General features: G+C 48.7%; 1 protein-coding gene across 2 annotated transcripts in view; it reads left to right on the forward strand.

The window, feature by feature from the left end:
• NEK4 (NIMA related kinase 4) overlaps window positions 1-15,538 on the forward strand; it is a 278,829-nt gene that overhangs the window by 250,935 nt on the left and 12,356 nt on the right. For both annotated transcript variants that reach the window (XM_069206063.1, XM_069206064.1), the window contains one exon: window positions 13,902-14,029. In XM_069206063.1, the coding sequence (XP_069062164.1) occupies window positions 13,902-14,029 (128 nt within the window). The remainder of the gene's footprint in view (window positions 1-13,901; window positions 14,030-15,538) is intronic.

The raw sequence follows: 15,538 nt of genomic DNA on the forward strand, positions 1-15,538 counted from the left end.
GACCACTTGCCCTTGTTAAAGAAGGCTGGGAGAGACCTCTCCATGAGCCTAAACAGGACATAGTGGACTATGTACTTGGCCTTCGCTCTAGAATGGCAGAGTACATGGAAAAGGCAACCAAAAACCTTGAGGCCAGCCAACAACTCCAGAAGTTTTGGTATGACCAAAAGGCTGCACTGGTTGAGTTCCAACCAGGGCAGAAAGTCTGGGTTCTGGAGCCTGTGGCTCCCAGGGCACTCCAGGACAAATGGAGTGGCCCTTACCCAGTACTAGAGAGGAAGAGTCAGGTCACCTACCTGGTGGACCTGGGCACAAGCAGGAGCCCCAAGAGGGTGATCCATGTGAACCGCCTTAAGCTCTTCCATGACAGGGCTGATGTGAATCTGTTGATGGTAACAGATGAGGATCAGGAGGCAGAGAGTGAACCTCTCCCTGATCTTCTGTCATCAGACCCAAGAGATGGCACAGTAGATGGAGTGATCTACTCAGACACCCTCTCTGGCCAACAGCAAGCTGATTGTAGGAGAGTCCTACAACAGTTTCCTGAACTCTTCTCCTTAACCCCTGGTCAGACACACCTGTGTACCCATGATGTGGACACAGGAGACAGCATGCCTGTCAAGAACAAAATCTTTAGACAGTCTGACCATGTTAAGGCAAGCATCAAGGTGGAAGTCCACAAGATGCTGGAATTGGGAGTCATTGAGCGCTCTGACAGCCCCTGGGCTAGCCCAGTGGTCTTAGTCCCCAAACCTCACACCACAGATGGAAAGAAAGAGATGAGGTTTTGTGTGGACTACAGAGGGCTCAATTCTGTCACCAAGACAGATGCTCATCCAATTCCAAGAGCTGATGAGCTCATTGATAAATTAGGTGCTGCCAAATTTCTAAGTACCTTTGACTTGACAGCAGGGTACTGGCAAATAAAAATGGCACCTGGAGCAAAAGAAAAGACAGCATTCTCCACACCTGATGGGCATTATCAGTTTACTGTTATGCCCTTTGGTTTAAAGAATGCCCCTGCCACCTTCCAAAGGTTGGTGAATCAAGTCCTTGCTGGCTTGGAGTCCTTTAGCACAGCTTATCTTGATGATATTGCTGTCTTTAGCTCCACCTGGCAGGATCACCTGGTCCACCTGAAGAAGGTTTTGAAGGCTCTGCAATCTGCAGGCCTCTCTATCAAGGCATCCAAATGCCAGATAGGGCAGGGAACTGTGGTTTACTTGGGCCACCTTGTAGGTGGAGGCCAAGTTCAGCCACTCCAACCCAAGATCCAGACCATTCTGGACTGGGTAGCTCCAAAAACCCAGACTCAAGTCAGGGCATTCCTTGGCTTGACTGGGTACTACAGGAGGTTTGTGAAGGGATATGGATCCATTGTGACAGCCCTCACTGAGCTCACCTCCAAGAAAATGCCCAAGAAAGTGAACTGGACTGTGGACTGCCAACAGGCCTTTGACACCCTGAAACAGGCAATGTGCTCAGCACCAGTTCTCAAAGCTCCAGATTATTCTAAGCAGTTCATTGTGCAGACTGATGCCTCTGAACATGGGATAGGGGCAGTTTTGTCCCAAACAAATGATGATGGCCTTGACCAGCCTGTTGCTTTCATTAGCAGGAGGTTACTCCCCAGGGAGCAGCGTTGGAGTGCCATTGAGAGGGAGGCCTTTGCTGTGGTTTGGTCCCTGAAGAAGCTGAGACCATACCTCTTTGGGACTCACTTCCTAGTTCAAACCAACCACAGACCTCTCAAATGGCTGATGCAAATGAAAGGTGAAAATCCTAAACTGTTGAGGTGGTCCATCTCCCTACAGGGAATGGACTTTATAGTGGAACACAGACCTGGGACTGCCCATGCCAATGCAGATGGCCTTTCCAGGTTCTTCCACTTAGAAAATGAAGACTCTCTTGGGAAAGGTTAGTCTCATCCTCTTTCGTTTGGGGGGGGGTTGTGTAAGGAAATGCCTCCTTGGCATGGTTGCCCCCTGACTTTTTGCCTTTGCTGATGCTATGTTTACAATTGAAAGTGTGCTGAGGCCTGCTAACCAGGCCCCAGCACCAGTGTTCTTTCCCTAACCTGTACTTTTGTATCCACAATTGGCAGACCCTGGCATCCAGATAAGTCCCTTGTAACTGGTACTTCTAGTACCAAGGGCCCTGATGCCAAGGAAGGTCTCTAAGGGCTGCAGCATGTCTTATGCCACCCTGGAGACCTCTCACTCAGCACAGACACACTGCTTACCAGCTTGTGTGTGCTAGTGAGGACAAAACGAGTAAGTCGACATGGCACTCCCCTCAGGGTGCCATGCCAGCCTCTCACTGCCTATGCAGTATAGGTAAGACACCCCTCTAGCAGGCCTTACAGCCCTAAGGCAGGGTGCACTATACCATAGGTGAGGGTACCAGTGCATGAGCATGGTACCCCTACAGTGTCTAAACAAAACCTTAGACATTGTAAGTGCAGGGTAGCCATAAGAGTATATGGTCTGGGAGTCTGTCAAACACGAACTCCACAGCACCATAATGGCTACACTGAAAACTGGGAAGTTTGGTATCAAACTTCTCAGCACAATAAATGCACACTGATGCCAGTGTACATTTTATTGTAAAATACACCACAGAGGGCACCTTAGAGGTGCCCCCTGAAACTTAACCGACTATCTGTGTAGGCTGACTAGTTTTAGCAGCCTGCCACAAACCGAGACATGTTGCTGGCCCCATGGGGAGAGTGCCTTTGTCACTCTGAGGCCAGTAACAAAGCCTGCACTGGGTGGAGATGCTAACACCTCTCCCAGGCAGGAATTGTCACACCTGGCGGTGAGCCTCAAAGGCTCACCTCCTTTGTGCCAACCCAGCAGGACACTCCAGCTAGTGGAGTTGCCCGCCCCCTCCGGCCAGGCCCCACTTTTGGCGGCAAGGCCGGAGAAAATAATGAGAAAAACAAGGAGGAGTCACTGGCCAGTCAGGACAGCCCCTAAGGTGTCCTGAGCTGAGGTGACTCTAACTTTTAGAAATCCTCCATCTTGCAGATGGAGAATTCCCCCAATAGGGTTAGGATTGTGACCCCCTCCCCTTGGGAGGAGGCACAAAGAGGGTGTACCCACCCTCAGGGCTAGTAGCCATTGGCTACTAACCCCCCAGACCTAAACACGCCCTTAAATTTAGTATTTAAGGGCTACCCTGAACCCTAGAAAATTAGATTCCTGCAACTACAAGAAGAAGGACTGCCCAGCTGAAAACCCCTGCAGCGGAAGACCAGAAGACGACAACTGCCTTGGCTCCAGAAACTCACCGGCCTGTCTCCTGCCTTCCAAAGATCCTGCTCCAGCGACGCCTTCCAAAGGGACCAGCGACCTCGACATCCTCTGAGGACTGCCCCTGCTTCGAAAAGACAAGAAACTCCCGAGGACAGCGGACCTGCTCCAAGAAAAGCTGCAACTTTGTTTCCAGCAACTTTAAAGAACCCTGCAAGCTCCCCGCAAGAAGCGTGAGACTTGCAACACTGCACCCGGCGACCCCGACTCGGCTGGTGGCGATCCAACACCTCAGGAGGGACCCCAGGACTACTCTGATACTGTGAGTACCAAAACCTGTCCCCCCTGAGCCCCCACAGCGCCGCCTGCAGAGGGAATCCCGAGGCTTCCCCTGACCGCGACTCTTTGAACCTAAAGTCCCGACGCCTGGGAGAGACCCTGCACCCGCAGCCCCCAGGACCTGAAGGACCGGACTTTCACTGGAGAAGTGACCCCCAGGAGTCCCTCTCCCTTGCCCAAGTGGAGGTTTCCCCGAGGAACCCCCCCCTTGCCTGCCTGCAGCGCTGAAGAGATCCCGAGATCTCTCATAGACTAACATTGCGAACCCGACGCTTGTTTCTACACTGCACCCGGCCGCCCCCGCGCCGCTGAGGGTGAAATTTCTGTGTGGACTTGTGTCCCCCCCGCTGCCCTACAAAACCCCCCTGGTCTGCCCTCCGAAGACGCGGGTACTTACCTGCAAGCAGACCGGAACCGGGGCACCCCCTTATCTCCATTCTAGCCTATGTGTTTTGGGCACCACTTTGAACTCTGCACCTGACCGGCCCTGAGCTGCTGGTGTGGTGACTTTGGGGTTGCTCTGAACCCCCAACGGTGGGCTACCTTGGACCAAGAACTGAACCCTGTAAGTGTCTTACTTACCTGGTAAAACTAACAAATACTTACCTCCCCTAGGAACTGTGAAAATTGCACTAAGTGTCCACTTTTAAAACAGCTATTTGTGAATAACTTGAAAAGTATACATGCAATTTTGATGATTTGAAGTTCCTAAAGTACTTACCTGCAATACCTTTCGAATGAGCTATTACATGTAGAATTTGAACCTGTGGTTCGTAAAATAAACTAAGAAAAGATATTTTTCTATATAAAAACCTATTGGCTGGATTTGTCTCTGAGTGTGTGTACCTCATTTATTGTCTATGTGTATGTACAACAAATGCTTAACACTACTCCTTGGATAAGCCTACTGCTCGACCACACTACCACAAAATAGAGCATTAGTATTATCTATTTTTACCACTATTTTACCTCTAAGGGGAACCCTTGGACTCTGTGCATGCTATTCCTTACTTTGAAATAGCACATACAGAGCCAACTTCCTACAGTACCTCAGTACCATATACTAGGGAATTATAAGGGTGTTCCAGTAAGCCAATGTAAATCGGTAAAATTGGTCACTAGCCTGTTAGTGACAATTTGAAAGTAATGAGAGAGCATAACCACTGAGGTTCTGGTTAGCAGAGCCTCAGTGAGACAGTTAGGCACCACATAGGGAACATATACATGCACACCTATGAGCACTGGGGCCCTGTGTGACAGGGTCCCAGTGACACATACATATAGGCCACAAACCTATGAGCACTGGGGTCCTGACCAGCAGGATCCCAGTGACACATAACAAACATACTGAAAACATAGTGTTTTCACTATGAGCACTGAGGCCTGGCTATCAGGATCTCAGTGAGACAGTGAAAACAGTGACAAACACCCTGACATACACTCACAAACAGGCCAAAAGTGGGGGTAACAAGGCTAGAAAGAGGCTACCTTCTCACAGTTAGGTTTGTGAATCCCCAGAGTTCAGCACCATATAGGGCAGCAGCCTGTGCTTTGCACCTATAGATCTCAAATACTGGTGAAACAATACTAGACCTTGAACATTTATAATTTTTGCTAATTGCCATGGAGCTATGCGCTAAGGAAATAGCAGCTTTGTTAACATGCGGTGCCCATGACAATTTAGCATCAAGGAGTATCCCTAGATAATTGAAATTTGTTACTCGTTCCAATGCCTGCCCTCTAATCCGAATGTTTCTCTTAAGTGCTTTATGAGGGTTAACAGTCAGGTATTTGGTCTTGTTTGTATTGATTTCTAATCCCTTCAGGCTGCAGTACTCGCTAAATTTATCTAATAGAGTTTGCAAGCCCATGGGAGTTTGAGATAATAGGATGGTATCATCTGCAAAGAGGAGGGCGGGGACAGGATCACCGTTCAATCTTGGTGAGTCATGGTTGCTTTGCTTCAGATATTGAACCAGATCATTAATGTATAGTGAGAAGAGGGTTGGGGCAAGCACACAACCCTGTCTCATCCCCCTCTTAATAGGTATTGAGTCTGTCAACTCACCGTTTGGCCCCCACCGGACCTTTGCAAATGTATTTTCGTGTAGTCTCTCTAGCTGGCTCGAGAGGTTCCCTGGCATGCCCTGTTTCCCTAGAGCAGCCCATAAGGAGTCTCTTGGCACTAGATCAAAGGCTGCGCGCAGGTCCACAAATGCGATGTAGAGATGGCCTTTCGTTAGTCTAGTATATTTCCACATTAACGTCAATAGCCTAAAGGCCTGATCGACTGTGCTCGTCTGCTGTCTAAAGCCAGCTTGGTATATAGTCAGTATGCTGTTTCCATCTATCCAGCTGTTGATCCTATTCAGCAGCTGTCTTGCATATACTTTTTGTGTGACATCTATGAGGCTGATAGGTCTATAGTTCCCTGGTTCATCCCTGGAACCTTTTTTGAAGACTGGGATTATTTCTGCCCCTTTCCATGTCTCGGGCACAGGACCTCCCCTTAATATAGCGTTACTTAAAAGATTTAGATAAGGTGCCCAAATTTCTAAACTATGTTTAAACAGGTCCCCCGGGATCTTGTCCAAACCGGGGGCTTTCCCCAGCTTGATTGCTTCAATGGCGTTCACCGTCTCCTCCAGGCTAAATTGTAACTCGGGAAAGATGCCCTGGGTGGCTAATGTTTTATGTCTTGAGGGATAGAAATCAAGGCTGGGGGGATCAGAATAAAGGTGTGTAAAATAGTTAACCCATGTATTGGGATCTATATGATGATCAGTAGAAATTTTCCCCTCTTTGCTACCATGGGTAACTATTTTCCAGAAGATCCTAGCATCACTGGTTTTTGCTGCTTCCAGGAGATCTTGCCATTTTTGATCCTCCCAGTTACTTTGGGCAGTTGCCAGGGTTTTCTTATAACTGGCCCTTGCCTGCTGTATGGCCAATTGGTTCTTTTGCTTTAGAGCCTCTATCAGCTCTCTTTTCCTCTCCCTACATTTTGGTAGTGTACCATGGGCTGCTTGGGGTAATCTGCACCTTCTCCTTTTTGGGCTTGTACCGTGGCTGTTTGGTCAGGAAGGGTCTTAGTGCAATACTCATTGATTGGTGGATGGCCGTGATGGGGATATCAGTAAGTTCATTTTCAACATAAGGGTCTAGGAGATTAGAATATGTATGGTAAATATTTGTCATAGTCTCCAGATTGCCTATTATTGCAGGCCATTTTATATCCCGTCTGTTGTTACTGAGGAAGGGTTGTATCTCCACCTTATTATGTTCTACATATTCCAAATCCAAATCTAGGAGGTGGGCGCTAAGTTCAATTATTAACGGGAAGTGGTCGCTTTCCCTTCTTTTATCTATCTTAAAAGTCATTAATCTTCCCCATGTACTTATACTATGTAAAATATAATCTATTTTCGAGGTAGAGTTGCTGTAGGAAAGTACCATCTTGCCTGGCATGTTACCCCCATTTTTCACTGTATATATGTTGTTTTAGTTGTATGTGTCACTGGGACCCTGGTAACCCAGGGCCCCAGTGCTCATAAGTGTGCCTGTATGTGTTACCTGTGTAGTGACTAACTGTCTCACTGAGGCTCTGCTAATCAGAACCTCAGTGGTTATGCTCTCTCATTTCTTTCCAAATTGTCACTGACAGGCTAGTGACCATTTTTACCAATTTACATTGGCTTACTGGAACACCCTTATAATCCCCTAGTATATGGTACTGAGGTACCCAGGGTATTGGGGTTCCAGGAGAGCCCTATGGACTGCAGCATTTCTTTTGCCACCCATAGGGAGCTCTGACAATTCTTACACAGGCCTGCAACTGCAGCCTGAGTGAAATAACGTCCACGTTATTTCACAGCCATTTTACACTGCACTTAAGTAACTTATAAGTCACCTATATGTCTAACCTTTACCTGGTAAAGGTTAGGTGCAAAGTTACTTAGTGTGAGGGCACCCTGGCACTAGCCAAGGTGCCCCCACATTGTTCAGAGCCAATTCACTGAACTTTGTGAGTACGGGGACACCATTACACGCGTGCACTACATATAGGTCACTACCTATATGTAGCTTCACCATGGTAACTCCGAATATGGCCATGTAACATGTCTATGATCATGGAATTGCCCCCTCTATGCCATCCTGGCATTGTTGGTACAATTCCATAATCCCAGTGGTCTGTAGCACAGACCCTGGTACTGCCAGACTGCCCTTCCTGGGGTTTCTCTGCAGCTGCTGCTGCTGCCAACCCCTCAGACAGGCATCTGCCCTCCTGGGGTCCAGCCAGGCCTGGCCCAGGATGGCAGAACAAAGAACTTCCTCTGAGAGAGGGTGTGACACCCTCTCCCTTTGGAAAATGGTGTGAAGGCAGGGGAGGAGTAGCCTCCCCCAGCCTCTGGAAATGCTTTGTTGGGCACAGAGGTGCCCAATTCTGCATAAGCCAGTCTACACCGGTTCAGGGACCCCTTAGCCCCTGCTCTGGCGCGAAACTGGACAAAGGAAAGGGGAGTGACCACTCCCCTGACCTGCACCTCCCCTGGGAGGTGTCCAGAGCTCCTCCAGTGTGCTCCAGACCTCTGCCATCTTGGAAACAGAGGTGCTGCTGGCACACTGGACTGCTCTGAGTGGCCAGTGCCACCAGGTGACGTCAGAGACTCCTTGTGATAGGCTCCTTCAGGTGTTAGTAGCCTTTCCTCTCTCCTAGGTAGCCAAACCCTCTTTTCTGGCTATTTAGGGTCTCTGTCTCTGGGGAAACTTTAGATAACGAATGCATGAGCTCAGCCGAGTTCCTCTGCATCTCCCTCTTCACCTTCTGATAAGGAATCGACCGCTGACCGCGCTGGAAGCCTGCAAACCTGCAACATAGTAGCAAAGACGACTACTGCAACTCTGTAACGCTGATCCTGCCGCCTTCTCGACTGTTTTCCTGCTTGTGCATGCTGTGGGGGTAGTCTGCCTCCTCTCTGCACCAGAAGCTCCGAAGAAATCTCCCGTGGGTCGACGGAATCTTCCCCCTGCAACCGCAGGCACCAAAAAGCTGCATCTCCGGTCCCTTGGGTCTCCTCTCAGCACGACGAGCGAGGTCCCTCGAATCCAGCGACACCGTCCAAGTGACCCCCACAGTCCAGTGACTCTTCAGCCCAAGTTTGGTGGAGGTAAGTCCTTGCCTCACCTCGCTGGGCTGCATTGCTGGGAACCGCGACTTTGCAAGCTTCTCCGGCCCCTGTGCACTTCCGGCGGAAATCCTTCGTGCACAGCCAAGCCTGGGTCCACGGCACTCTAACCTGCATTGCACGACTTTCTAAGTTGGTCTCCGGCGACGTGGGACTCCTTTGTGCAACTTCGGCGAGCACCGTTTCACGCATCCTCGTAGTGCCTGTTTCTGGCACTTCTCCGGGTGCTACCTGCTTCAGTGAGGGCTCCTTGTCTTGCTCGACGTCCCCTCTCTCTGCAGGTCCAATTTGCGACCTCCTGGTCCCTCCTGGGCCCCAGCAGCGTCCAAAAACGCCAAACGCACGATTTGCGTGTAGCAAGGCTTGTTGGCGTCCATCCGGCGGGAAAACACTTCTGCACGACTCTCCAAGGCGTGGGGGATCCATCCTCCAAAGGGGAAGTCTCTAGCCCTTGTCGTTCCTGCAGTATTCACAGTTCTTCAGCCTAGTAAGAGCTTCTTTGCACCAACCGCTGGCATTTCTTGGGCATCTGCCCATCTCCGAGCTGCTTGTGACTTTTGGACTTGGTCCCCTTGTTCCACAGGTACCTTCAGACAGGAATCCATCGTTGTTGCATTGCTGATTTGTGTTTTCCTTGCATTCTCCCTCTAACACGACTATTTTGTCCTTAGGGGAACTTTGGTGCACTTTGCACTCACTTTTCAGGGTCTTGGGGAGGGTTATTTTTCTAACTCTCACTATTTTCTAATAGTCCCAGCGACCCTCTACAAGGTCACATAGGTTTGGGGTCCATTCGTGGTTCACATTCCACTTTTGGAGTATATGGTTTGTGTTGCCCCTATCCCTATGTTTCCCCATTGCATCCTATTGTAATTATACATTGTTTGCACTGTTTTCTAAGACTATACTGCATATTTTTGCTATTGTGTATATATATCTTGTGTATATTTCCTATCCTCTTACTGAGGGTACACTCTAAGATACTTTGGCATATTGTCATAAAAATAAAGTACCTTTATTTTTAGTATAACTGTGTATTGTGTTTTCTTATGATATTGTGCATATGACACTAAGTGGTACTGTAGTAGCTTCACACGTCTCCTAGTTCAGCCTAAGCTGCTCTGCTAAGCTACCATTATCTATCAGCCTAAGCTGCTAGACACCCTATACACTAATAAGGGATAACTGGGCCTGGTGCAAGGTGCAAGTACCCCTTGGTACTCACTACAAGCCAGTCCAGCCTCCTACAGTTGCCTCTCTGGAAGGTATCCAAATTAAGGCCTCCTTCACCCACTCTACCATTACATGCCCTCAGTCCATGTTTTAATGTAAGGCCCATAAGTTGCAATGCAGCCACTGTGCCTGGGACAGTTTTTCTATTGTTAAATAAGGGATTGCTCTGGCTCGATCTTCTTCTTCTGCTAAATGTTCGAAACCAGTTATGGGTTCATAATTACAATTAAGGTCACCCCCTATCACCATGTTTTCAGTCTCACTATAGTGGATGACATAATAGGTAATGCAGTCCACAAGTGGCATTTAACTTTAAATGCTAGGGGTTTATTTCTGCACCATATATTATGCCCTTATAGGAAAGTTATATGCACTAATCAGGGTTTTAAGCTGATTTCGACATGTTTTGGGAGCAGATGTCCTTAATGGACCACAGTCTCCTGGTAGGAGGCAGGATTCAACGATTCTTGCTGGGTTGGCAGGCAATAACAGGTGGGTCCTGCAGATTGTTGGGAAGAGCTATGCTCTACCCTTCCTTTCCGAACTGCCACACCTTCAGCCCTCCCCCCACCCGACTGACATAGGGCCTCCCTTCTGGCAAAAGGGGCTACGGTGCCCGTGCTGGAAGTAGGGCGTGGTTGCTATTCCTGCTACTTTCTGGTGCCCTAAAAGGACAGAGGCCTTCATCCTATTGTAGACCTGCTCCCTTTCATCGCCTTCCTGCAGGCCCATCGGCGCTGCTTGTATTCACTGTGGGGCAGTAGCATTTTCAGTTTTCTCTGCTTTGGTCCCTCCAGTGCCCCTCAGGTGTTCACAAAAGTGATGGAAATGGTGGCAGCACATCTTCAGTGGTAAGGGGTGCTACCTCAACGATTGGCTGTTAAAGGCGGGCTCTCACCCGGCAGTAGGCCACCTCAAGACTATGGAGAACCTCCTGCCATCTTTGTCGTTTAATATCAACGTGCCAAAGTCACATTTGACTTCTCCACAGAAGCTCCCATACATCTGAGCCATTCTGGACATGGTTCAGTTTCATGCCTTTTCCTGGGAAAGAGAGTCCAGGACATTCAGGCTATGGTCCTGATCTTTCAACCTCAGTACTGGATTTCACTGAGGCTCCTGGGACTGATGGCCATCTGCATCCTGCTGGTCGAGCATGCAAGGTAGAATATGCAAGCTCTGCAGAGGGATCTGAAGTCTCAGTGGTCCCAACATCAAGAGGACCTCTCGGACCATGTTCAGATTTCAGAGGAGATTGCAAAAGATCTGCAGTGGTGGTTTCTGAACGCGCCATACCCCTCTCCCTTTTCCACCAATGGCTCAGAGTGGTGACCGATGTACTGCTTCCGGGTTGGAGTGGCCATCTTGGAGAAGCGGCAATCAGATGCCTCGAGTCTCCGCAGAGTTCCAACTCTATAAGCCTTCTGGGCCTGAGGACCATCTGCTTGGCCCTGAAAGTCTTTCTTCAATCCGTCAAGGGGAGGCTGGTACAGGTGCTCACTGACACCACCACCATGTGGTACTGTAACAAACAGGGCACGGTGGGGTTGGATCATAGACCCTGTGCTAGGAGTCCTTGCGCCGCTGGAAATGGTTGGACCATCAAGGGATCTTCCTGGAGGTGAACGGTGAACGATCACTGTGAGCCAGGGCAGACAAGCATAGCTGTCGGCAACGAGTGGATCGTGACTGGCAGTTACACTTGTAGGTGGAACGTTTGCTCAATCTGTTTGCCTCTGCAGACAACACACAGTATCAGTACTCCTGCTTGTTTTAGTTTCCAAGCCGTCGCCCGCTCAGAGGCGCGTTTCGCTGCAAGTGGAACTCAGGAATCCTGAATACTTCCCTATTGATACCATTCCTGCCCCAAGTTTTCATTAAGACCAGGACCAACTGGGTTCAAGTCTACAGGGTGGTCCCAGACTGGGCACGAAGAGTATGTTATCCAGAACAGCTGTGCTTGAGCATCTATCCTCCGATCAGGCTGCCCCTCTAGGTAGGGCTTCCTGTCACAAAAACATTGCAGGGTTTGATGTTTCCACCTTCGTGCTTGGAGATTGAGCTGTGACAGCTGAATACCTTCCACTGAAGGTGACTGGTGTCATCTTGGCAGCCAGACATCCTTTGATGAAAACTGTATATACCTTTTGTCGGGACAAATTTGTGACTTGGTGCTCAGCAGATAGACCCCCTCTAGGAAAAGTTATCGGACTCTTTGTTGTTTGTTTTGTCCTTAGCATGGCAAGGTCTTTCCCTGGGCACCGTTGAAGGGCAGTTTTTGCCAGATTTTTAGTTACCGGATCAGCCCTCGTTATTGAAATCGCCAGTTATGTGCTTTTGAAAGGTTTACATTTGTTTCCTCCCTCTCCCAATGGCATGCCACTGTGGGACCTTAACCTGGTCCTCACATTTCTAATGTGCTCTCCATTTGAGCCGCTTTACAGATGATCCTTGCAGCTCTTATCCCTCAAGACAGTGTTCCTCGTCGCCAGCGCATCAGCGTGGTGCACAAGTGAGCTTCAACCTCTGTGTCACCCTGCCGCACACCACCTTCTTCCCAGACCCACTGGTTCTGCAGATCGAGGCATCCTTTTTGCCTAAAGTTGTGATGCTGTTCCACTTTGATCCAAACATCACCCTGCCAAGATTCTGTGCTGCGCCTCACCCTTCTAAGGAGAAGGGAGAGAGTCCACTGCTCGGACCCCAAGAGAGCACTGAGCATACACATAGATCTTACCAAAGAACACGATCAGCTCTTTGTGGAGTTATCTGGAGCAAATAAAGAGTAAGGCTTTGCAGAAGAGAACCATCTCCTGCTGGATCGTGCTCTGCTTTAAAACCTGCTACTCATTGGCTCAAAAGCAGTTTCTGGAAGGGCTGCGTGCTCATTCTATCAGCGCCAAAGCTGCTACCACTACTCTGGCACACAGAGACCTGTCCTGGATATTTACCTGGTGGCTATTTGGCATCACTCCGTATGTTCACGAAGCACTACTGTGTGGATTGTCCGATTCACTGAGAGGGGTATTTTGCCCACTTGGTCTGGCAGGACTTTCTAGTTTGAGTCTATCCATAGACCCACCTCCAAATAGGTATTTCTTTGGTCATCAAAAGGTGAGGAATCTGCAGCTAGGAGTCTCTATCAGAAGAACAAGTCATTTACTTTCGGAAATGCTCTTTCTGGTAGAGACTCTATCGAACTGCAGCTTCCTCACCGACCCTCCCACTCCCCGTTCTGCAGTTCAACTGTATACATTAAAAATTCCAAGGCTAGGAATCTGCACTCTGGTCACACCAATTTGCTTTAGAGGCGCTATGTTTGGGGACGCAGACAATCTCAAAAGCTGCTGATGTTTGCGCACAGGAGTGGTGCCAATATAGACTCTGCACGAGGAGCCGCACAGCACCGCTGACCGCCACACACAGGGAATGCTGAAAAGTATCCAGATCTAGTCTGGCCCCTGGAAGATATTCCAAAGATGAGGAATCTGCAGATAGTCTCGACCAGAAAGAGCGTTGCCAAAGGCAAGTAACTTGGAAACTGGCCCTGATGTACTAAGGAACAAATATCTAAATGTCAGAGTGTGTAAAATGTATAAAGAACTGTACATGGCTACTGTGCCATTAAACTAAAGGTGTTTTAAGAAGCAGTGTCTGTAAGTAAATCTTTTTAAATACAATTTCTTTACAAAACTATATTAAGCAGTATTTAAATTTACTGACACAAATGCTTTGGTAAGCTGCAGTTGCCTTGTTACTGTGATTTATTATGTTTGCCTGGTTTGTGTAGTGTTGGTTGTACTGTGCAGCACAGCTCTTCAGTACATTGCACCAGAATTCATACAGGATTGACTACAAACAGATATTTTCTTTTTGTTCCTTTTTTAAGGCACTGTGTCAGAGAAGGTCCAAAGAACAATCGAGGCTCTCAGGAGGGATGTGGTGCAAGGACTGGGAGTGAAGCTGCTGGAGAAAGTGTACGATATAATGAACGAAGAAGACGAGCTGGAACGAGAGGTGAGGGCGCCGCTGAGCTGACTGTGTCACAGTGCTGCTGTGGTTGTAAGTTTAATGCACCTCGATCCGTGTACTGATCCTGTGCGCTCCTGGGGCCACTTGCTACAGGAGTGCAACCCCTACTGCTGGGTTACAGGCAGCAAACAAGGCAGCTGCATTTATCTTAGAGTACACAGTGGATAGCTAAGCATGGCTCAGCGTCCTACTGCTACTAGAACATTAGATGCTCGGTGATCCCAAACACAGACTGACTGTCCACGGAACGGTTGCTAAACGTCACCAGGCAGAATGGATATGTACTGCAGCTGGAGAGAACTCATGTGCAACCCTTTAAGGCATGGAGCTATATCCCATCTCTTGCCACGTGCTTCTGAGTGCCACATCCTCACGGGTTTCTCCAACCTCTCGAATCCAGACCTCACTGAGCCCCCCTGGCTCCTGACTCTCCACATGGACCAGGTCTGAAACCTTTCACAACATTGACCCTTGTTTTCTTACCGCTCCCCTGAGAGTGAACTTCTGATTAGTCTGTGTATAAATAAGTGCAGGTTTCTCAGTAGGCTGCCACCCACTTCCCCATCAACACAACCAACTTCTCACAAGGGCGCTGCCCACCTCCAACATCCGCCCAAATCCCTCGGCATCCTCCATGTACAATCCCAAAGTTAAAGTACAGCCCAGTGTGAGGCCATCTTTCTTGAAGGACTTGTGCAGCCCGGTGGAGTGGCTCTCCCACAGAAAATACTGAAACTGTAGACCTATTTGCATGATTATGCTACCAACGAACAGGAGACTGCAATGGAGTAACAAAATAAACAGCACTACCGTCTTACACCTGCAACTGAATGCAGTCAGTGCTTTTTATTTCATGGGAAAGGGGTGTAGGTAGCCACAGAAGCAGACCTAGTAACCTGGCCTATGTCATTAAGGGTCTGTCTTAAAACATACAAACTACAGTCCTGTACTTCAGAGTGTGGCACATGCCCAGTATGTTGGTGCCCTCTGTGATTTTTCAGCTATTGTGTCCAGACATATAATAATGGGCATATTCTACCACATGCCTGAACCGTAGGCCTGTCCAGTGCTTGTGAACAGCATCAGATATATGAGCAACAGCTGTGATATTGTTGTGAATTAATATTATTGATACTGTACATTAAACATTACCAAGGCCTGTGGTGGGTGGTGATCTTCATAGTGTCTCAGTCACTCCCTCTCCGCACTTCACACCACTTTTGTCTGCAGTTTCTCACTTTGTTTGGCATTTACACCTGTTTTCTCCCCACCTTTCTGAAATTCTCCTTCTGGATAACTTGCATCATCTTACCTCTTCCGCAATGTACATTCACTCTTTTCTGCTCGTACCCATTTTCATCGCCTCCACTGAACCATCACCCCCTCCCTCACCCCCCCCCCCCCTCCCACACACACACACACACACACACACACTTGCTCGCACACTCACACACACGAGAACACACATGCTCGCTCAAACACTCTCACACTCAC

Source organism: Pleurodeles waltl, chromosome 9 (assembly GCF_031143425.1).
Source record: "Pleurodeles waltl isolate 20211129_DDA chromosome 9, aPleWal1.hap1.20221129, whole genome shotgun sequence".
Lineage (NCBI taxonomy): Eukaryota > Metazoa > Chordata > Amphibia > Caudata > Salamandridae > Pleurodeles > Pleurodeles waltl.